Source organism: Pelecanus crispus, chromosome 1 (genome assembly GCF_030463565.1).
Source record: "Pelecanus crispus isolate bPelCri1 chromosome 1, bPelCri1.pri, whole genome shotgun sequence".
NCBI classification, from domain to species: domain Eukaryota; kingdom Metazoa; phylum Chordata; class Aves; order Pelecaniformes; family Pelecanidae; genus Pelecanus; species Pelecanus crispus.
Genome location: NC_134643.1, coordinates 102,530,020 through 102,554,768, shown reverse-complemented (window position 1 = coordinate 102,554,768; position 24,749 = coordinate 102,530,020). Strand labels below are relative to the sequence as shown.

The 24,749-nt window shown below is 43.0% G+C and overlaps 1 protein-coding gene across 1 annotated transcript in view; it reads right to left on the bottom strand.

Moving 5' to 3' along the window:
- The window catches only part of BBX (BBX high mobility group box domain containing), a 67,533-nt gene extending 50,498 nt beyond the window's left edge, over nucleotides 1-17,035 (bottom strand). The window contains exons 1-4 of the mRNA XM_009488291.2: nucleotides 17,025-17,035; nucleotides 8,666-8,836; nucleotides 6,873-7,115; nucleotides 467-665 (exon numbers count right to left, since the gene is read on the bottom strand). Of these exons, the coding sequence (XP_009486566.1) occupies nucleotides 467-665; nucleotides 6,873-7,115; nucleotides 8,666-8,827 (604 nt within the window). The 5' untranslated portion in view covers nucleotides 8,828-8,836; nucleotides 17,025-17,035. The remainder of the gene's footprint in view (nucleotides 1-466; nucleotides 666-6,872; nucleotides 7,116-8,665; nucleotides 8,837-17,024) is intronic.
- Nucleotides 17,036-24,749: the final 7,714 nt, after the last annotated feature.

The following is a 24,749-nucleotide window of genomic DNA, read 5'->3' as shown; positions in this document are numbered from 1 at the left end:
GTTAGCTCCAGCCGTACATTCATCCACAAGAATGTTAACACCTCCAACTTCATAGACACCCATAAATTATTTTTGTAAACAGCAAATTACTAAACATAGTACAATGCTCTATGAAAAAGAATGCTCACAATCAACATTTTCCTTTTTGACTAGAAAATTAAAATCTCTAACAGCAGATAAGCTGGAATTAAAAATCAGTCAAATCTGGACCCCAAATGGGGTATGGGTTATGATGCCACATATCTGGACTTGACTCTTGAAAGCAATCATGCCTTAAGGAAAATTTTAGACACTTGTCATGCAGAGGTTTAACTACAGTCCTGGCAACCTAATGTGGGACATTAAAGTTATTTGCACTACAGTACCATGTGCAGTAAAGAAAACTGGTATCACAGTATGATTTCAACACCACATCCTCAAACAAAATGAGGATGCTATGTCTGAGTAACATGGACGGAAATCTCACCTGCCATCCCGAAGTTAAGCTGTGGCATTTCTTCACTTTTTGTTACTTTCCTCGGGCTTGGTAAATCTTTTGCAGAGTCTGATGCAAAGGCCCATAGCTTTTTCCTGTTTGTAACAGTGGATGTCTGGGTTTTCACAGGTTTGTTTGTTGTGGGGCACCACTTGTACCCTGGATTTGCCTTCATAAATGCATCCTTGTACTAGAAAAGAAAAACAAAATTACCAGTCATGACATTATACTATCCACAGGGAAATAGAGTGCACTGTGTATAAGAGGATTTAATGTAGTAAATAATCCTTAAATATCGTGATTTTTTTAACAGTTTAATCACATGCTTAGAGTCTGACCACCAACACAATCTATTAAGAAGAAATATTAAGATAAGTAGAGCTGTATTTAAAGAAGTGGGGTTTCTCTTTCCTCTCCTGAGGGTTTATCACCCAGAGCAGGCTGGAGTTCTGATCCTGCAAACTGCTCCCCAGTGCTTGTATGCTCACTCTCTGGGAAACAAAGATAGCTATTTGAATTCTTTTGCAGGTACCATCTTTGTTTACTCTCTAGTTTGAACGAAATGAAAACATACATTCAGCAATAAATGCAGCATGATGCTCCTTACCTTGCACTCATTTTTCTCTAACAGTTCTGTATTTTAGAATATTGGAGTATATGCTCTCCCAAACCAGGCACCGAAAACAAACCACTACCAGTATCCTCTCATTTTCAGTAACTTCTGATAACATCATCCCAGCGTTCCTTCCAAAATGTACCATGCTGCATGGCTGCATAAAATAAACTGGGACGATTTAAAACTTTCTCTGGCCTTGAGCACACAGCACACATCTCAGTTGTTTGCTATGTTCTTGGTGTAAGGCAGGAAAACAAACCAAGCTAGACTACACATGGGGGGTGGGGAGAAAAGGTCTGTATCTTACACAGTTTGGGGGGTAATGGGAAGGATGGGGACCTATTTTATTAACAAAATGCAACAGTGATGTTTTCCAAGTATCTTGCTGACTGGACCAAAACATGATTTTTGAATGTTAACAGCAACAAAAAGAACACATTTCAGTATTTTAAACATGTTGCTATACAAGGTGGAGAACGGACAAATCAGAAGAACATGCCACACATTCCAGCTGCAAATGTTTGCCTAACAACTGATAGGGGCGTTACAGCACTGGCTGCTGCGGGAGCCTACCCAGTAAGTACCAGTGCTGACCGCAGGGAGAAGGAACCCAATGCCTCCTCATGCACTAGGTAGCTCTCCATGGCAGCAAACGACCAAAAGAACGGTTTTATCCTGAAGTACACGGCAGGGCAGCTGCAGGAAGTTTCTTCTGTGATTACACGTTCCCACCCACCCAGCTGTCACCAGTCCCAGTTACAGCACAGAGAAGCACCTATGTTTCAGGCTGTATGCCTGCACAGAAACACATGCAGAAGGGGAAAAAAAAAAAATATCCCTTGGGTATGAAATAGAGAAATAGCACTGAAAACCTTGTCTTCTGATAAAGTCACTGCAGTGTTTTCCCAGATCAATAAGCAGCATGCCTTGTGGCAGAATCACCATCGCATGTTTTTCCCTTACTTTCATTTCCATCTTAATCTATCAGCTGGCACTTGCTACCTCCAGACTGTAGGAAGGATAAAAACAATTCAGTTTACAACAAGCACAGCACCGTGTGAACCCGCTGTGTGAAGTCCTGTATTTATAGAAATGGCTATAAATAATAAAAATCTGCAGGGACTGCTGACCCACATACACACTGTATTTTCTGAATGTGGTGTATGAATTAAATCCACAAAGTAAGGACTGCGACACCTCTCACCTCGCCCCTTCTCCCTTTCCCTCAGTTTGGTTTAGGAGCTCAGTATACCACAAAAATAGCCTGGTGGAGGGAAGGGGAGGGGGTAAGGGAAGAGGCGGAAAGGCAATACAGAGAGAAGCAGCTTTGCCATCCATTGTTAAAGCCACAGCCCACTCACAAATCATGTTTCCAGCCTGCAGAGTGAAAAGCACGGAATTGCTAGCAATGAGGTACATAAGCTCTTCATATCAGCATTGCTGCTTTGAGTAATTGAATTATTCTGTGGAGTAATTTGACAAGCCGACAGGCTGCCCATCAAATGAGAACCAGAATGCATGCCATTTGCAAGAGGAGGCAGCAATAAGCTTTTAATCAGCTTCTAACAAGAACAATTCGAGTGAGGTGGCGTATTAATGGATTTTTTCCTCTGCAAAGCCAAGTAGTGAACATTAACTGCACTCTCTGAAGGGGAGGGAGCAGACTGGGGGACGAGAAGTCATCAGCCCCTTTCACGTTTCAGCACTCAAGACAAATGACAATGTAAAAAGTTAAACAATGGCCAAGAAGTAGTTTTATAAAATGCATACAGGGGCCTGATCCAAATCTCCGAAAGACTTTCAGTATTGATTTTTGCACCTATTAGACCAAGGCCTAAAATAAAATGATAGATTCTGCTTGCCAGGTCATGAGAAGATAACTTAAATGAGCTACACAGCAATGAGAAAATGCCAAAGGCAACAGCAGAGCTTACTGTTTTCCTCCATTCAACAAACTGTGCAGTAAACCAACTTAAGACAGCCAGTCTGAGGACATCTCAAGTCCCTTGGAAAAAAAAAAAAAAAAAAGGTAAGTCCTTAACCTGGAATGCAAAGACACGGGATGGCAGGGATGGCCTGGAAGGATCATGTCCCAAAGTTCCAGGTAAGATAGAAAAAGCACAGGATATGTTTGTGGTATCAGCCTGATGTATCATTTCTGTTTTGTGAAAGCCTGGGGAAGGATGCGTTACGGGGTGGGACTGGTACCACCTTAGAGCTGAGCTTAAAAAAAGGTGCTGCACTTCAGTGCAACTCCCTGAGTTGCTTTCATCACCAAATAAAAACAAGATTTGCTTTCTCCAGTGCGGTGGGAATAGGAGCTCACAAGTGGATTACAGCTACACCTCAGGGTAGCAGTTAGCACATGCTTAACTTTAAATGTATGCTTAAATCCCACCAACTGACTATTAAATGTCACATGACTCCCAGAGATCTAACAAAAAAAAAAAAAAATCCCCAGAAAATACTACACTCTGTTTTCCACTCCTGAGTGATGCAGGGTTCACATTACATGTTATGGTCTGTACGTCACCCAGTGAACTTGTCAGACTCCGGCCGGAAAGCCAGAACATTTGTCTGCCCCTACCCCGAGGCGGCTGCCAAAGCAGCGGCACAGCAAGGACAGCAAGCTCCCAGCCGGGCTGACTGTACCTGCGAAACCACTGGCCGAGCACTTGCAGGGAGAGTGTTCAACTCTGCCACTGAATGGCAGCGGCTTGGATTTATCAGGCTGCTCCCTACAAGAAACAATCCTGACCGCCTGGATCTTGCTGATGCAAAGACGTATTTGAAAATGAAGTTTTCCAGCAAGGGAAACAGGGCTTGAACAATAATAATCTCACTGGATATTTTCCAAGGCAACTGAATATTCCCAGTAGTCCTGTAAGAGTTAACAGGAGAACACGACCCCTATTATTGTAGTAACTAAAAATGCTGGAGTGTATTTATGAGCGGCCAGAATTCATCTTCCCCTCAGTGAAGGGAAATGCTAAGAAACGGCAGGAACACTTGTGGTTCCACTTGGGAGTATTTATCAGCTACTAGGCTTAAATCCTCCAGAATGAAAGTTTCAAAGTTAATTGATCTACAAAGTCTGTAGGATACAAACAGAAAACCTGCTCTAAAGAAAACACCAGCAGAAGCTGACATGGAGCTCTGCAGGCACAGTGTGAGGTCTCTAGGGCAGGTGTTGCTACAAGAGACCATAAACCATAAGAGTGAAAATAGAGAGATCATGGGGACAGTTCTAGGAAATTAAGGCACCCCAAGGTACAGACAAGTACATAATAGGTTTTTCCAAAAATGCCTAAATGAACCATATATCCTCTCAGTGGGAATCACGGATAGCTGTCCAACCCAATAGAAAACTTCTCATAATTCCACTTGGCAAAATGTTCGGGTGCCTCACTATCTTCCAAAATCCTAGATCTTGCATATAGCTACATATGTGTAAGTAAATATGTCAATGCCTTGATCTGCACACTGCTTGAGACAGTATCAGTTGCTGGTACTAAGCAGGAGAGAAACTGAAAGCTGCTTGCTGGAAGCTTGATCTGAGCTAAATGGCTGTGTGAACTCTGGCTTCAAGTAGTAAAAACATTCTCCAGACTGTAAAACAACAGGGATTGTAGCCACTGCAGTAGGGACCACTTCTGTCAGGCCCATTTATATCTCTGGAAAAGCAATTCAGATGCTCAGGGTAAACAAAACACATTGTGGGGGTAGCGGATACGACACAGGGTCCCTTTGGAGATGTGAGCCCTGCCAGGGCAGTGGCGAGAGGCTATGCAGTAAAAACTGGAAGTCAGAGGGCACCAAAAAGCTACATTTAGGTAACAGAAGCTCATCCACTGTATACTAAACCTCAATGAACTTATACATATACGTACTCAAATGGAAGATTATTGCTGCAATGGTAATTTTATGTCCTTCCAGAGGCATTCACCTTCTTGACTTTTAAATGAGCTCTCCTTAGGAAAAATACCAATAAATGGTTCACACTAGAGTTGACATTAACATCTTTTTGACAGTCTCAGCAATATGCCTAACTACAAAAGTGAGTGTTAAAACAAAACCACACACACAGAACAGGCCTGTTGGTGAAGAAGGCCCAAATATATTGAATAGCACATTATAGCTGCTAATTATTGTTGTAACATACAACTGTTTAAAGAATAAAAATTATACGCTATCTCTCTTCTACACATTCTTGGAACTAGTCGTAATGATGTAAACTACTTAGATTCGTTGTTTCACTTTGACACTGAATATGCAATTTGTTCTTCATGCCAAGAAAAATAAATAAATCACTACAGGAACGATGATTTCTACAACAATATGATTAATAGTTTCAGATCTGTCACTTCATACAGAAGTTCTGCAATTATTTTCTTTCTTAATGAATGAGTTTCCTTCAGCAAGACAAAAGGCTAAGAAAAACGGTCACATCAGGGTTTGTTTCTTCCAAAAATTATTTCTTCATTTTCATCTTTCCTTCCTCTGTATCTGGACTGGATCTCCTAATTGCCCTTTTCCCACACATTTCAAGAAGCATCGCTAGTTTGTAAGTGGGAATTTAGAACAAAACAGGAATAATTGGACAAAGCTGAGACTCAAGTATTCAACACTGTGTCACAGATGGGTCACAGAGGTACTACAGACTGTGCTTCAAAAAGGACCTGCCATGCAGAACACTTTGTTTTTCCTGTGGACCTTTCCATGCAGACACAAACTACCAAAGAGCCAGACATTATATACATGTGTTAACAGTAGCAGACAACTTCTGGTGACGGGGCAGGTACGGATAATAGTTTCCGCGATCGTTTCACAGCTATCTGTACTTCTTGTAATGCGCTAGCATTACTCGACAAATGAGAGATGTTCCTCCTTCTCACTGGCCCTCCATTGTTTTTCCTAAGATTGAATTCAATGGTTATCCGTAATCTACATCCCACACATAATTACAGGGATCTGTTTTGGGGTGATGTTATCAGCCTAAGTAACTGGCTGTGTCTTTCTTGCTCTACTATTGATATCCGCCGCCTTTCTGGGGCCAGCGTACCAAGCAAGCTCTTTCTTAAAAAGCCCCATTTATAAATTTTGAGCTGATGTAAAGATACTTTGTGAAATACAGGGATAAATCTCTTTTCCTTGCTCCCAGTTAAAGGACTCTGACTATGTATTGCTCTCTGATTTGGGTACTGGACTCCGCCTCACCAAAGGTTGCTCTATCAGAAATTGGTTAACAATACATACGGAGAGTACTTCATGAAAGACTAATAATTTTTAAATTCTTTAGCAAAGGTAAAAAGGGACTACATTTCTTGAATATGCTTTTGGTTTGGTCCACCTGCATTATAATAGCAACCTGCATTATCAAAAGCAAATGCACAGCTTGAGCTAAGTATCACTAGTCAGCTGACACTGAACTGTATATTAGTGTTTTCAGTGGCCACTACCCACACCCTATACACATGTTAATGCTTGTACCCGCAGTAATTATCAGGTGATATCTATCACAAAGTGCATACGTATATTTGTGCCAATGACTACTAGAGCCAGGTTAGTTCGTGTACACAGACCAATTTCTTTTCATTCTGGTCCAAAGGATCAAGTGAACCAAAGCAAGAGCAGCAGCTGCTCTGGGCACCATAATCCCACTGGGGAAGCTGAGGAACTCAGGGAAGAGAAAGACCTCACAGAAAACATTTAATACACAGAGAAACAGAAGACAAATATGTAATGAACTCCCTTTACATCCACCATTCAGACAGAACATACCTCCTTGGCCATGTCAGTGTATTTCTGCTTTTCTTTTGGATCTAGAACAGCCCACCAATCTGCCAAGATCTTGGTTGCGCCACGATTATCGAGGCGAGGGTGTTCTTTTCGCACGAGAGAGCGATGGCGTTTGCAGAACAAGAGAAATGCATTCATTGGTCGGCGAGCTCGTTGCTCTGAGGACTCGTCATCTTCGGTTTCATCAGCATCCTGCTCTAAAACATCAGCGCCAAGGAGCGGCACCTAGCAGAACCAAAAGGGAAGGGGTGTAAACTCAGTTATCCATGCTTCTGACGGAGACTGAGAGTCTGTGTGTGCTGTGTGTGAACAAGGGAGACGCACACAGATACACACAGCTGTCTCCAAAGGCCATCCATTCTGTCCAGAAGACCCAGTGTTCTACATCAAACCTCCTCACCTGATGGTCCAAGGTTCATTCATGCTCTCTGCAAGACAAAACTCCGACTTGCAATTGGAGCAGGTTTCTAAGCTGAGGACCGTTCTCTAGTAGCAGTCCTAAAAGGGCTGGAGGGCGGAGAACTTTCCTACCCCCCTCCTACAACTTAGAAATCGTCTCAGTGGCATGAGGTGAGCAGCGCCTACCTTGGACCTCAATCACTTGTGTTCGCAAGTGCATCAGTAACAGTTGTTTCCCCATCTCCTGCCATTCATTACTCAGCCTGTGAGCTGTGCTACAGTGCAGCCACTGCACAGCTGTCCTGTCAGAGCCACAGGGCAAATCTCAACAAAATACACTGCCAAAATAGGCTCTCTCCGCTTACAGGCCAGCGTATCATTTCTACAAGGGACGCACCCCAGAAGACTAGTTCTGGCTGAATGAAATGAATTACCATGTGAGACAGAAAAACATCTCCTACCTAACTGCAACACTGCTATTTTATACCACATTATGAAAGTGACCTGTAAGGTCAACAGAAAGCACTGTCACAGTATTAGGCTCCTCCTTGCTGCTCCTTATCCTTGTCAAAGTCACTCTTCCTTATCAGTATGTGGCTCAAGGCAGTCTCCTCAGCACTGACTTGTCCCTTCCTGCCTTAGGAAGGAATCAAGGAGATGCAGATATGAGCGTTAGCCACATGATGGACACATCGCATCTTCATAACCCATTTCCACTTCTTGTTACAGAGGATGAGTCTAACTGTACATCTGTGAGGTGCTAGATTGTGGCATCCTTACAAAAAAAGGGTAAGGCCAGCATCATTGAACAATACCAAAATACTAAGCGTCAAACCAGAGACAGATTATTCCACCTGTGCTCTCACTATTCTGGAGGGTAAGTTGCATTTCACATACAAAGATAGTAAAAATTGTTGACAGCTTTTTCCTTCTTTTTCCTTTTCGATTTTTGGATTTTTTTAATCTTTAAAAAAAGAAAGAAAATTATTAGCTTGGTATGTCCTCAGAGCCACTAAAAGCAGGTATCAAGCACAGGCTAACTTAATGTCTAAAATAGACAGTTTAAAAAAAGTCAAAACCCCACCTTGAGCAATCAAGATCGAGATGTGTAACATGTTATTAAAACAACGCAGTTAAAACTCTTACAAGTCTAACTCTAAAAAAGAGAGTTTTGTCCGAGATTTTAAAAGCACGATTGACAGTTCACTTTTCTGTGTAATTTGCTACTTGCCTCTATGAGCACAGCATCACTTCTTTTAATTGGCTGTATCTGTTCACAAAAGAGAACAGCAAGAAGCAAACAAAACAAAAACACGGCTAGGGAGAATCTGACCCACCATTAACCTTCTACGGTCAAAGCATCCAATGAAGTCTACCTTATCAATATCTTCCTCTTCCTCTTCTTCTTCCTCCTCTTCAGAGAAGTCAAGGAGTTTCTTGGCAAGCAGGGGATGCCACTGAAGACACTTTCTTTTTGGTCGCTTCCCAGTTCCTTCTCCTTCTGTCGAATGATCCTTATTCCTACTACTGCCTTTCATTACTGTGACCTGTCATGCAAAAATAGTTATAAGTTCACAACAAACCCTTAAGCATAAATGACCACCATATAGATACTTAAACCAGTGACAAATATGGGGGGCACTAATGCAAGACTCTCAGAAGTTTTTTGGCAAGGTAATAGAGGTTTATTCCAATTATCAACAACAGCATGAAGTATCTTTTCCAATCTTAACATTTCCACCTAATGCCCAGATTAACTAGCAATATACAACTGAAGAGCACGAAGCAGGGACACTAGCCAGTCTAGCTCTCGAATGGGCTCCTGTCTGAAGGATAGCAGAAAAGCCCTCACACTTCACTGGTCAAACGAGTCCACAGCTCTCTCGCACCTGTGTGCACTGTAGTTTTTCATATTTTGCCACTGAAAATGTCAGGACATCCATCTTTTCAGCAGTGGAACATATTGCCAGCCGCTCATCTGTTAATCATGCATTTATATATAGCAATGTTGATGCAGAACCCCATGACACTATGAGCTAGGATTTCCCAAGTGCCATTAAAAAGTGCAACAGGGAAATCTGACTCCCTGCCTAAGAGAAGTGAATTTTAATACATGAATTTGAAGCAAACAACCAGAGGTAGTTATCCTGACACTTCCAAAGTACTCACCAACAAGAGCCCCCACACAGCAAACAAACTAAAACAGCCGCCGAACCAAGTACATGCAGAAGCTAAATAACACTTACACACTTATCTTGTGTGTGTCCTCATCTAAAAAATACCTCAGAACCACCTCAGTAAAAATACATGCTTAACACATGCTAACAACCAATTTGAGAGGTGGCTTAAGAGATCTGCTACCCAAGTAAGGGGCAAATAAATCAAAAAATAAAACTAGCACATCACATCCAAGTACCGAAGCCCACAGGAAGCAAGTGCTGCTGACAGAGTCTGGTCCTTCGTAGCCTTCTGTTTATGCTCTGTAATGTCAATGATACTCCTGACAGAAGCATGGCTGGCTTTCCAAGAAAACAACACAAACATCAAAACAAACTGAACCTGGAGAGTGGTCAGCCAGCTAGGTCTTTATAAAGCTGACAAAAATTAATGAAGTCTCACAGGGGCTTCCCACCAGCAGGATGAAGGAGCTGGGCTAAGTCCTGGTCCCATAGACAAAGCCAGAAGAAGCTCTGTTGTTGACTCTCAGGAGAAGGGCATGAATAGAGATCAAGCCTTGTAACTGCAAGGCCACATCGCCTTTTAGGATACCGCTTTCTGGAAGACGCCTGCTAGAGCACTAATGTTTCAGCCTATGTCGGCAGAAGGGAAAGCTGTGACACCTGTACTTACACCGGTTGCCCAAGCCCTAGTGCCAGGATTGGGGCGAATGTCTCACCAGAACCATCTCGCACAGCGGCTGCAGCCTGTACAGCTCCGGCCACGCTCCCACGTATCCCACCCATTTAGCAATCACCAGTTCTGGTTTTGGCTGATGTCTTCCATGTGCATTTCTCGCCGGTTAACTTACTGGCATTTTGGCAATACGCCCTTGTTTGCACCAGAAATGGGTGCAAGCAGCTGCTTCCCCTGCAGACTCCAACAGCACAGAAAGCTGAAGGACCTTCAGACACTGCTAGTTGGAGGAAACAACTGAACCCTGAAGGAAGCAGGTTCAAAAATTTTAACCTACATTTAGAAATGGCATTTTCCTGGATGTGTATTAGACTTTGTTAGTTCCTCCCCGCTTGTCAGCAGTCCCTGGCCCCCACCAGTTACGGAGGCCCTGTAACTTCGTAGCAGCTTGCCCTTAAGCTCCACACTTTGCTGTTCCCATCACACTGCTTCTACCTGGAGCACATTTAAACTTTGATTTCACAGCACCCGCTCCTCTGCCCATTTTCTGTAGCCAACTCCTTTTCAGCGAGTATTATATGGCACATAATCGCGCACCATTTCACCTAGATCTTTGTCCATGACTTGCAAAGCAGATCCAAATACACAGAAACGAACAACTTTGGCTTTAAAAGAACATTAAAGTGTGGAAAATCAATCCGCAATCCAGTATCACGAAATGCAAGTTTGACATTGTTTCTGTCCCACTGTGACCTCCGCCATGTACCACGCTGCACCATGCTCCCCATCTGTCTTTCTTCTTAAAGTGCTGAACCACCATTTGCTTTTGTTTGGGGTATTTTTGGACACAAATTGACAAAGTAGCCGAGTTATTGTTTGAGCAGGAACTTCAGCTTCTGTGGGTAGCAGAGATTTGTTAAGTCTTGGAGTTTGTTAAATCATAGAGATCTGCCTATTACTGTAGTCAATAAAAGTAAGTGGCCTATTTCTGAGCAGGACAAACGCACTACAAGTGCGACAGGGAGTCAGCTACTCCAGCCCTTACCACTGACTTATCTAGGCGAGCTAATCCTATGGTTTCCACCTACACTCAGTCCTAAGTAAGATGGGTATTACTGGTAGCCTTCTACCTTGTTAGCGTGAAACTAAATTAATGTTTGAAGAGTGCTCCATGATCCTCCTTTACAAAGCTCAGCTGAAGTCTCAGTGCTATTTCAACAATAGCATCACCTTTAGCTGCCACCTCTCTGCCTGCTGCCCTTCGAAAATGAGCAAGAGAAAACTTCACAGGACTTAGGTGATGCCACGGTGTATTTTACCCATGTTCTCCATCATCCCTGAGGCCCTGCCTATGCTCCATGCTGAGCTCGGCAAGGCAGCACAGACCCTAGGCACCGTCACCTTGCAAATCCCAAAGGGGGTCTCAGTACGTTATGTCTCTTTCCTGTATCCCAGCTCACAAATAATTTTTGTTTTCCATGCATGACAGCTAGGTATTGAACACCGAGTTACTCCTAAAATAAATTAACCAAAGTTCACTGCACATTAGTGCCGAAACAGAAACATATGCTCAGCTCCAGGAATTCAAGCGATGTTCGCTAGGTTGTTTTCTTAAATTGTGAACCATTTTACCCTAGCTGTCACCCTGAAGCAGGAGTTCTACTGTAAAGAGGCTTTATAGCAAGATGGGTTGTCACCCTATCAGCTGAACAAGCATTTAGGAGATCCAAGTAAGTCAGATCCTGGCTGTTATACAGGCACCATTTACTACAGAAAAACACAGTCGCTCTTTGCTCCCACTTTGGAGTGAATGTCTGCAACTGTCAGCAACAAAAATCCTCCTGATTTAACCCCGCTGATGGAAGGGCTGAGGCCACAGACTGACTTCAAGCTTTACTTTTACAGCATGGCCTGGAAGCCCCCCACCCCTTAGGTATGTCAAGCTACATACTCTATCCTCTATGCCCTCTCTTCTCTCCTATAAAATAGGGGGTTATTCTTAACATGAACAGATAAATTATTTCAGACCTTATTTTTTTTTTTAATACTGCCATGTTTCCAAATCCTTTTTCCCCATTTTTGCTTATTCAAGTTCTCGGAAGTTTTGACCTACATTTCACAGACTTTTTTGGTGTCCACTTTTTGCTGATGCCTCTCGCAGTCAAATGTAGGATTGGCATCACGAAAAATGTTCTAATTCTCTATTACATCACATGGGACTTTTCCTCTTAAAAATGGATGCTGACATAGTGTGATGAACTTGTTTGCCTTTGGATTGCTTCATCTTCCATATTACTACCCCCACACTTCATGGGCACTTCTGTCATAATTGTTGATATATTCTCATACAACTATATAAGTATGAGAGAAGCTGTCCCATTAAAAAAAAAAATCTAGTCAAATGCAAAGCACAGCTAACACGGACAATTTCATTCATTTTATTGTATGGAAGATTTTGGCAAGACATAGCGTGACTACTTAAGACACTCCATGGTCAAGTGAATAGACATATGATTAAATGACAGCGCAAGTTTTACTGGTATTATTTACTTGTTGAATGGCAAAACATCAACAGAATCCATTTACTGGACTCTTCAGATTCTATTTACCTACCTGATTTTTTTCCCCTAGACACATCATCAATAGCATGTTAGTTGCTTGCTTTGTATGGGAGAAGGGAAGCTGCAAGACAGTAGCAAGTGAAAAATATCAGCTCCTTCTCTCCCTCTCAGGGATCCCTGATGCTGGCAAGCATCCCTACCACCAGGCTTTTGAATGGATCCTACAGGAACTGAAGCATGCGTTTAAGCTCGACAATTGAACAGTTCCACAGAAAGTCACAGAACAAGTCATGAGCAGTCTTTGCAGGATTTGTGGCTTAAAAGTATAGGAAAATACACAGCACCCAAAGTGCAAACTTTGCAATAACTGGAATTTATGAACCATATCACAAAAAAAAAAGGTAATTTCTTCTGCAGTATCAGTAAAAATATCATGTATCTTTTAAGGCAGATGAGGCTTTTAGAAGTTAGCAAGAAGAAAAACAATTAAAACCAGCTAACAAGATTTTAGAAGATTATTTCTCAGCTTAAGGATGACAAAAAAGCAACAGACACTAGGGATAAAGTAGGAATATTCCAACGAGACAAAAGTAGGGACAGTTTTGCTTAAAATAACCACATATGCTTTATAACGTCACTAGAGGATACCTGTCAAGACTGACATTCATGATCCACTGACAGCAAGAGATACCTTCAGGGTGATTTTCTACACCTACCTTTCGTGCAGATATGGATCAAACGTTACAGAGATATTACACCAGTAAAAAAAGGTAACAAATTTTTTTTTTTCTTTGTGTGTGTTGGCTGTATTACTTCCTTTCCGGTCCTGGAAACATTAATCAAAGAATCACAGTTTTCTTGAATGTCTTATAAATATGTATACCTAATAGGGCTTCAGAGACAAAAAATTAAGATTCCTTAAGAAAAAGATTGGGATGGTGTGGGGGAGCAGGGGAGAAGAGTGATTGTTTAGCTTTTTCACAGCAGTGGCGCTGCCCTCCTGCAGCACCCTGATTCCTCTTCTAGGGTCTGGGTGCTGTGCAGCCTCCAGAGACCCTCCAGTCTATGATTCTCTCTATATGTTTCCATTTCAATTACACAACTGTATGCAAGTCTTCTTTTTTTAAGTGTTCATTAACAACAAGTGTTGGATTACCTTCATTAACATTAAGTTTTGTTTTCCTCCTATCTTCCTCTTATTTACAAAACATGATACAGACAGGTGACCAACTTCTGCAGTCCTAATTTTGGGACTATCTCACCCCACGGTTGATCTGTCACCAAGAATGCTCCTAGTGCTTGCGCCAAACACACCAGGCGCTCCCCAAACTATGTCCACAAACACCAAAATCCTTACAAAGGTCTTTAAAAGTAACCAAGCACTGCAAGGCACATGTTGTAATATAGGCTAAAAAGAAATCCCAGTCTGCAAAAGCAGAACCCCAGAGACATGAATTGTGGCTATGGTGTAGTCCCTGTTGCAATGTTCTCCATGGAAGAATGTCTGAACTTCAGCACCACTCATTTCCATGAGGAGAGTGGAAATGAATTTCTGTTTTCCTGTTACCTTAAAACATTTCCTGGAGTCCAGCTGCACCCTCAGCTGACTCCATGCAGATTACTGGTACAAAGGAGCAAAGGGAAAATTTCAACACTTTCTGCTCTGTTTTATACTGTCTAAATTTTCTACTACTTTATAAAAGCAAACACCAACGAGGCAAAAGAGGACCGAACTATGACACTAATGGCTTGGTGTTTCGGGGGCTACTGAGTCAATGAACTGAGCTGTTTCAACAAAGAAGCCAGAGACTGGGAAATGGAGTTCATGTTCTCATAGGTCTACTGGGCTGAAGAGGTATTTGAATTTTCAAATAAAAGCAAAAGGAGACTGCTGGCAGTAAAAAACACCTACACAAATGCAAAAGGGTTTTTTTTTTAAAAAAAAAATTTCTTTTAGCTCTGGAATAACTGAACCAGAATATTTCTGGACAAAAACTAGTTGGCACTAATTACTGACCAGTCAGTGAATATATTCTTTATTGTTTCACAGTGGAAAGCCATTAATGAGCTTTCTAACTTTTGGAGATGTGATGGTTTAATGGGGGACATGCTGAGACTCAATGGAGTCCTGTTTGCTAGCAGAGGTTTGGGATAGACTGTCACCACATGAAACGCTTAGCAACACAGCAACAAGTCTTACTTAATTTTTAATGACACACTCTTCCATCTTCATAAATTATTTTAAATTATTCCTTATTCTCTTACACATGGATCTGAATTGCTTGCTTTCTTTGTTCTCTAATACATAAAATTAAACCCCAAGATCATCAAAAGAATGAAAGAATGTCAACAGCACTTTTTTGAATTTTGGGGGTTTTTTAAAGTGCATCTTTCATGCCTACCAAAGGGGAATAAAAGCAACATATAATAAAAGTAATAAACAAACTAAATAATAAAATAAACTTCAGCTCTACTCCTTCTCTGCTCATCCACACAGGCACAAAAAGTAAGATGCTCTTTGGGGTTTTTTAATACAAAGAAATCAACCAGGTTTTATCTCGTACAAAAAGCACTTTGTATTGGAATAGCTGTACTCACCATTAGCATGCTATCAGGATGCTTCAATTTAAAAAAAAGAAGAAAAGTAAAAAAAAGGTGTGGGGGAATAAATTTGTTACTAGTGTTCACTTGCCTTTTTATGTGCATATTTTTTAGTTTTGCTTTTGGTTAACACTGTTATAGTTAATTCTTCAGAGCTATCAGTCAGAATGGTTTTAAGGTCACTTCCAGTGCTATGTCTCTCCAAATCTGCTTTTGAAATGGAAACCACACAGACAGCATGTGCACAGGATGGTACAAGAAAACCTCACACTGAACAAGAAAACCTCACGCATTCAATAAATACAAAAAACTTGCCTATTCTGTGCAAGGAACACTCTGCCCACGTGTGCTTCTGTCACCCATTTCAGGCAACTGTGTTTTAAAATATACTAAATGAACATGAATCTTTCCATGAGACTTAAGGATAATAGAGGAAATAAAGCTTGAAAAAGTCATGTGGATATAATGTACTGCAAAGTCTTTTAATGATGGCTGATTTTAAATAACAATTTCTCATTTGTTTTTCTTTCTAGTTCTCTTGTTTTCTCTTATAGAAGACGATAGTATTTTACTTTGTAGGGAGTTCTTCAGCCTTTAGAAATGTCCTCATTGAAGTAAGTGTAAGACAGGCAAACCCTGCCTGCTACAAAGCTGCCCTCAAAAGACACACTTAGGAACTGGATCCTGTTGCTACAGTGCATGAGTAAACTGATAAGGAAATTAAAAAGACAAAACTTAGCACAGATCTCAACTATTGGGTTTTCCTTATGCCCCTGCCAGAGACAAACACAGCTGACTGGACCCTACTCCGCCAAGTGAGTATTTCAACCTACACTCGGCCTGAAATTCAGTATGTAACCCAAGCCTGGGAGTGCTACATTAGGCTGCTAGCAAATGCTTGTTGTCAGTAGGGCAAACTACTTAAACTACATGTTAAACTACAACTTGGTAGTTGTAGCCTAGAAGATACACTCCAAAAAGGGGGGGGGAGGGAGGAAAACAGAATGAACAGTAGAAAAACAGGGAAAGATGGGGGAAGAAAAAAGGGTGAAAAAGGGCAAAGAAAAGAAAAGAAAAAAAAGAATGTGGAGAGAGGAAAAGCTCTGTGAAGACTAGCATCTTTTAGCTTGACAAAGACGAAGTAACAGGCTTCGAATACATAAAAGACATCAGCAAACAATCTATTTTCCACATCCACAACATAGAGCACAAGTGGGTGGCCTCTGCCAACAGGAAGGAAAAACGGAGGCCAAGCCCCGGCGAGGGCTGCCTCGCAGGCTGCCGAACGGGAGCAGCAGAAGGGAAGCGTCTGCCGGGGGGTCACCCAGCACCCCGGGACCCTCGGGGCTGTGGCGGGCAGGGAAACGGCACTGCTGAGCAAACTGCCTAAGCTGTCGGGTGTCATCCCCCTCACCCCATACGCTAAATGTAAAAAAAAAAAAAAAAAAAAAAAAAAAAATCTAATCTAATTATGAAAACCTAGTGGTGCATGGCATTTCAAATGTAATTAAAATACGAAGTATTTTAAAATGTACTCAAAATGCACAGAATGCAAGGAGGATGTTCAGATGGGAGTTTGGACAAGTCTTTATATAAAACGACAACACTCCAGTTCTCTAAAGTCTTTCATTTTTTCCCCCCCCCTATTTGGATGTTTTTTCCCCAGTCTGAATGCTAGGTAACAGCCACTTATTAGGTAAAACCCAATCAGTACATTTACCTTGACATCAGGGCTGGAAGGTACCAACTACCAGGCTTGCAGGAATCAGCTCCCAGACCTACAAAAACAACCTTTATGAAGCGAGAAATGGTTCAGGAAACGGCCAAGCTTTTATTTTCTACTATGCTTTATCCTAAATAAACCTAGTCTCTGAGAAAAGTCAGGACTTCGAGCACTAATAATGAATTTTTAAAAAAATAACAAAGCGACAAACGCTTTTCAAACGGACTTGCTGAGGCTGGGCGCAACGGGTTCGGCTGTATTTTAGACCAAGCTTTTAATGAAAATCCTGTGGATGAAATGGCAAGCCACCGGACCCCAGAGGAAACATTTGCCCTCTCTGGGCCACAAGAGTTTCTGCTTGGCAGAAACATGCCGTTTGCACGTCAAAACAAAACACGGACGCCACTCAAAAGCAAGGCACATCCACAACCCCGACCGCCTGTCAGTAGGTGAGCATTAAATCCAGGAGGAGGAGGAGGAGGAGGGTCCGGGGTGCCGGACCCGGCGCTTGTGCCATGGCCAGGAGCCAGGGAGGCGCGGGGAGGCGAGGGCTGGGGGTAGCCCGGGGCAGGGCAGGGCAGCCCCCCCGGCCGGCTGCGCCCCCCCCCCCCCCCCCCCGGCTCGGCAGCGCTGCTGGGGCACAGCGAGGGGGTGCGGGGGTGCACCCCGCAGCTGCTGGGGCGCGGGGGGGCGGGGGGGGGACACACGACGACAGGTCCCCTGGCCGGCCAGGCACCGCTCCCGCTGCGCTGAACCCAGCGAGCGGCTGGGCAGGCTGGCTGTTCCGGGCTCCCGCACCCACGGGGCCAACCCTCCAAATCGTATCAAGCCCCCAGCCGGTGCTTTGGGAAGCGGGGGCTGGCAGTGAGTACCTGCGGTGGGGAAGAGGAAAAGCCACGCCGGCATTCGGCAGCTCTGCTGAGCGATGCCCTCGCAGGAGACCTTCGCAGGCCCCGGGGAAAGCCAGCGGGGTGCCCAGGCCTCCCGGGGGCAGGCCCCCCACCAGCTCGGGGCTGGAGGCGGGGGAGGGAGGGCGCCGAGCGGCAGCCGAGCCCCGGCAGCAGGTGAAGGGGTTGGAGGTGTTTACGTCCAAACCGGCCCCAGCCCCCGGGGTTCCAAACTGGCAGCCCGGGGGGGGAGGGGGGAGCGGGGGTGGGGGGGAGCAGCCAGGCAGGGAGGGGAAGGGAAGCTTGCACTTCAGGCTCGCCCTTTTAAAAGTAAACTTAACACCACCACCCCCCAACAACGAAAACCTTGAAAATAAAACACCAGCCAGCCCACCCAACCGATTTGGGTGCAATCGTCTGTGCGAAGCGGCGCTGGTGCAGGTGAGGGGAAAGCTGCTCGTCCCCCCCTGTGCTGCAGGGTGCATGTTTTCGATGGAAGAGTTCGCCTTCCAGAAATAGGTTTGGGGGTGTAAATCACTAACATCTTTATCCAAACGCATTAGTGTCTCCAAAGAGGAGCCTCCACAAAAGGATGCAATTTAAACAGTTTGAAGTAACCGGCCATAACCCTTTTGTGTTACCTTTTTTTTTTTTTCCCCCCCAGATTGTGTGGCTTTCTCCCGGAGTCACTTGAAAAAAAGCAGTTGTCCAAAGACTCAGGTCTTAACCAAAACAGGCCTTTTATCGCCTTGAATTTAAGTTAGAGTAAGACATTTGCTATTGCAGGATTCATTTCAGCCTTCAGCAGCTGCAGAGGCAGAAACAACAAAATAAGCAGCCCAGCGAGACACAGGCCACAGCTACAGTTCACCGAAATGTCAGCGAAGACTCCAGCAATACACTCTGCTAGCCAAAATTTCTGGGTCATAAAGTGCAGAAGACAAGCATTTGTCAAGGTGAGAGCCGCCTTTCCGGACACCAGGCGCTAACCACCCAGTGTCCCAACCGGCCACCACAGCAGGTCTGCCCGCAGCCACGTGCATCCCCTGGGAAAATCCACCTGGATTAGCCTCGCAGAGCTCCTGGAGAGCAGGCAAGGGTTTTTGGGTTTCTCCTTGCTGCATGCTCTGCGCAGTGCAAGCGCAAAGGAGCCAGGCACTGGGGAGCGGCGCCAGGCTTGCCGCTTATGTAGGTGAGCTCAGTCACCCAGGGGATGGATACGCTGGGACACCTGCGCTGCTAAACCTGGCCCTGCTCCTAGACCAGGGAGACGCGACCCACCCAGCCAGAAAGCTTTGGCATCCTTTTGCTCCAAAGCAGCGTTTCTTTTTGCTCCAACATCTGCTGCCACAACAGGAGAGCGCGCCAACTAACCCAGGAAGATGAGCAGAATAAATGCCTGAAATTCGAAACACAGAGGAGGCAGAGCCCAACCTACTTTGCAATGCTTCCTCCCACGGAGAGTGGGATAATGACAACACGCGCTACAAAAGCCCTCTGCTGACGCCAGAGCAATTTATCAATAGCACACTTTTCCTCCAGGAACACAGAGTAGACTGTGAAATGCAACCACCTCTCAGACAGGGGACGAGTGCTTGTCTGCAGAGCATCACAGACCATAGCAACAGCACAATCCAAAAACCACTGGCTTTTACCAAGTTAAAGCAGGGGAGAAATTTTGACAGAGAGAATAGCTGCCTGACAGCAATGAAAACAGGGGTGCAGAACTGAGAGAGCATTCACATACCCCCAAAAAATGTGCTTTGTGCTCCTGTGTGATCAGGACTATCTAAGCCTGCATGAACAGCAGCTTTTCTAGAAAGACAGCTATCATTCCTGTGTTTTGCCGTTATTTTAATATCGTCCTAAAATGAGAATCTTTGTGATTTGTTAACTGGATCACCAGGGGTTCCCTCTAGCTTTTGCAAGTCACTAAACGGTTAATGTCCGTGTAAAAGAGCTTTAGAGCCAGTGAGATCACAGGTAGGATGGCCACAGGAAATACTTCATGACTTTCAGTGCCTGGGTGGTACTCCCATCGGCTCATTCCCTGGAGGGCATCTGCAGTTCAGCAACAGCTTCCTCACTGAAGGGCCTATTGGGTAAGAACTCAAAGTCAAATTGAAATTTTATGGGAACAAGAGGGATGGCCTGGAGTTCTGCTCACAGCCTTCAGAGGATGAGACCCTCTGAATGGAGGTGGTGGTGGTGGGGAAGCTAAATCTTTTCGACTTGCCACTCCCAAAGCTTCATTTTTAGCTTTGATTGGTAGGCATACAAATTGCTCTAGAATCCAGTCATGGCAGAAACACAGCCAAGTGCTTCCGCGCAGCACGGAGCAGCACAAAAGAGGAGACGTTCCTACAGCAGACGTCGCAGGGTGAGCATGGCTGAATGGGAAAATTGTTTGACTCTCCTTTTCACCTCTTGTTGATTGTGTCCTAGCGTCTTCTGCAAAACCGGGACAATGTGGCTGTGTCCATCGCTACTGTAATCCATTCTGAGGTTCACCATGTGCGTAACGAAGCTTTCATAATAAAATTCAGTCATAATTACTACCAGTGTCAAGGGAACCATATACAGCTGTATGAGCAAATGAAAGAATTAGTCCCTTAATACATATTTAATAAGCCATAAAATATCCTTGCACAACCCGGTGTTATAGTTCATCTACTTTCGCCCTCTTCAACTCAAGTACGATAGGATAAGACAGCTGTCCACACTACCCCTCGAAACAGCTACTACCCACCACTGCTACGGAAGAAGAATCAAATTAATGGCTACGGACAGTATTTACTCCGCTTTGCTCATTTTCAATATTATTAGCTCATACATCATTGTAATGCAACTCTTATGCATCTCAGAAACAACAATAAAGAGGCTACATGAAAATTTCAAATAGAACAGGCTTGTGCAATGATCACTGACAGAAATACCACAAGACTGACCTGATAGTAAATTCCTATCTACTGTCATATTTTCTGCAAAATCAAATTGTCACAATCTCCTTCCATCCTCTCCCCCTACCAAGAGATAAAGCGGGTAAAGCAAAAAATTAGTGAAAAGTGAATCCTTGGACTCTGTTCCCTGCCTGAACCCTCCCCTACCGGACTCTGGGTTAATTTCCAAGATATCGACCTAAAATAATATTAAAAGAAATATTAAAGCAGCAACACTTTGTCAAAATACATTGTATCTCAAATCAGGCATAACCCAAGAAGGTAAACAGCATGCCAGGGCAGAGCAGGATTTTGTTTAAAAGCGGGATATAAATAAGTGGAAAACAAACAAATCTGCACATATTTATCAGTTATACAGGCTTTTCTCTTCTATCTAAGGGCAGCATTCTAAGCATCAGAACAAGATTTTAATGCAGACTAGATTCCTTAGCACAGTGGTTTAATTTGATCACAGAAGAAGGAGATACAGCTAAAGGAACTTTGACTCTGTTTTTGGAAACACCACCATCTCTCAGAACTATGCAGATCCACATAAAATCCTTTTGGGCCTATCAAAATACATAATGATTTTGAGAGCAGATGTACTATCTCAATATACAATTTTCAAGTGCCATCTAGTGGTTATTTTCATTTTTATTTCAATTTGGTATTTAAAGATAACTTTTCCCACTTTTCAAATTTAAAAAAAAGTTTGTCATTTCTATCACTTACTGCTAATTTTATTATGTGACTCTTGGTCCTGCAATGGTAAGTAGATGCTTAAAGCCTAAGTTTAAGCATTCGGATGGACTGAATTTGGGCCAGAAGAGAGCTGATTTCAGGACTAAAGAATTAAAAGGGAAAAAAAAAAATCTTACCCTTCAAAACACAACAGGGCACAAATGTCAGTTCATTATTTAGAGCTTTTTCAGCACAACTTAATGACTTATCAGGAGAAAATTCTGACATGTTAAAGTCCGTAATTAATTCGGGCCTCAACTGAACATGAGAAAATCCTGAGGAATAAAGCACGTTCTAAGCATTCCTCACACCAGATAAAGCCAAAAATCCACAGTGCCATATCAAAAGGATTCTGTTTTACACTCAACCCAACCTGCAATCTTACAATGGCCCAAAATTTGATACTCAGCTAAGTCTGGTGACTTAACATATTAGTCTCATAATGGGAACAATTACTTCAGGTCTTCTGTCTCTCACCTCAAATACCCTCTTATTCTCCAAGTATAAGGAATTGGGCTGACTAGGTATCCCAAAAAATGGCTAAATGTGCACATGCAATACAGTGGTGCCCAAGAAGGCATCAAACCTGCAATGCGTACCATGCAGACAACCTGTGTGAAACATGCACAGCACAGCAAATCCTAAATTCAGTGTGTACAGAAAGACACATATGTGCTTCTGTCTCCACCTGGAAAGCCTCAGACACAAATATGGAAGTCAGTGCCAGGTCACCGACCAACCAGTAAAATTACCTGGGCTTCTTTACAATGGACCTCTGAGAGCCTAAAAGGAAGATGTTGTTCTACTTCTGTAACATACTTTGATAGTGCTACAGTAATATACATATAATTTTGTGTCCGTATCTCTGTAAAGTATTAGAACACAGAGTTTGAGACAAAGCCGAAGTTAAAAGCATACCATTACCAAACACCATCTTCTCTTCTTTTTCTAGTGAAAGACTTGTTAGCTACCTTGCTGTGGCAGAATCAAATTCACTGGAGAAAAGAAAATTAAAGAAAAAAAATTCTTAGCTCTTATTCATTCTGTCTTGAATCCAGATTTCAAAGCACTTTCATAAGAGGTGGGAACATTGATACCTTCCTAATTTTTCCAGTTAGGAAAGAGTCTGAGAGAGATGAAATCTCTTGAAATAAAAGGTCAGAAACAAATTCATGGTAAAACCAGGAAGGGAGCTTGTAACTCTGATCCCAGCCCCTCCTCCTTTTGGCCGTTTCACCTCTTCCAGAAGACGTAAGAAGAAGAAACTGAAAAGAAAACTTTGACATCCAGCAATCTTTTTCTGTGCTTGTTACATAGGTAATTACAGAGGCATTAAACATCCCCTGTGAGGCTTGCTTTATATCCACCTCCAGGCAGGCCTCCACGGAGCTGCAGAATTCAGATGATGAAGCGCACACGCATGTACCACTCTGCAGGCGCACGCTGCTGCCCGTGCGCCGAGCGGCCCGTGCTAACCCACCCCCGTGCAGGTGACCGCTACGGTTCATGAGCAAGCCAGATGCATCGCCCCAACACCACACCGCCAGCAAGGAGTTTGCTGGGCAACCCAAATTGCTTGTACCGACAAAACACTGCACGGACAAACCCGTAAGCATCTCACTTTAGACCTGAGCACCGTCTCCCATTCGTAAAGCATACAAGCCCTTAAACACACCGTGGAATGTGTTTATCTGATTTGGGGCTTATCCAACATCCTCAGCATAATAATCCACATACAGCTCCTGGAAAATTTACAGGACAGTGCAGCTACCTCTGGACAATTAGATAAAAAGCAATGCTAAGATTTGGAGATGCAGGAAATCACAAAGCTGCCCCTGAATACAAGAACAGGGCATACACAATGCCAGAAAGAGTAGTAAAAATTCATAATGCACAGATTAAAAAAAAAAAAGGAATAAACAACATTACTTTAAAAAACCCTCAGAAGGAAGAGTATTATCTTATTGCAGGTCTAGCTCCAAAAAGGCAGCCTCAGCTACTCAGCACATGAAATTCTCCTCTCACATTAAACACCTAAAGCACAAAATCGAAGCATTTTCAAGTCCCATAGATCCCATATGTCGCTGCCTAAATTTTGCACATCACCATTCAATTGATCCATCAAACCAAAAACATGCATTTAATTTGGAAGACATGGAAGTTCTGGCCTACCTGGCTGCTAGCCCTTTTTAGGATACAAGTATTTTGTGTATTGTCTCAGCTGTGTGCCCACTCAGAGCCCACGCATCAAAATGATCTGAGCTAAGTTAGCAAAGAACTTTCCCCAGGATGCCATGCAACACCAAGCCCAGGTCTACTGCTTTTCTGCAGGTGAAATGTAGATGCAGGTGAAAAATAAGCTAAAATCCTGCATGCAGTCTTAAGCTCCTTCATTTGATGGAAAAGGTCTAAAGGTCAAACCCACAGAGGTTAAGCAAAGAAAAAAAAAAAAAGGAATTTTTTTTACTCTCTGTCATACAATAATTTTAAAAACAGCTTTATTTGAGAGCTACATGATTAACAGTATGAATTAGGAAATCCTGTAGCATGACAAACTACATTCACAAAGAAGTGCATAACTGAATGCACCCATATTTAATGGTGGGCATTTCACTGTAGTCTTACAGCCATGTTCTGCTGAAGCTTGAGGTCATTCATGCTCAGCATCCATCAAACTCCTGGAAGAAAGCAAGCTACCAAGAAAGTCTGTTCTTTGCCGAAGAGTTAGCTTTATGCCATAAGCCATAGTGTTCAGAGTTTTTCCCTAAAAATCACTCTCTCAAATAAGCGTCAAACTAAACCATCAGAAGTAAGCAGGGCTGTAGACAATGCTCCCATTCTTAAGCCATATGCATGCTCACTAACGTTGCAAAAATGCATCACCACCTCGAGTTCTGCTGAACATAACAGTCTCTTTTAAGGAGAACGAGACTTGGCTTATTTTTAATTCATGGAAGCACAATCACAATTCAGCAACATCCACTTGAAAAGATGCAAAGCTAAGAATTTGACACGAGCCGCATGTAAAAGATTTAAGGCAAAATATTTTTGCATCTTTTCCCTTAAAATTAGATGATATAATTACTAGTTTTCATGCACTAAAAAAACATTGTTTCAAGAAAAGGGAAATATTAAAGACTACATTCATAGCACCT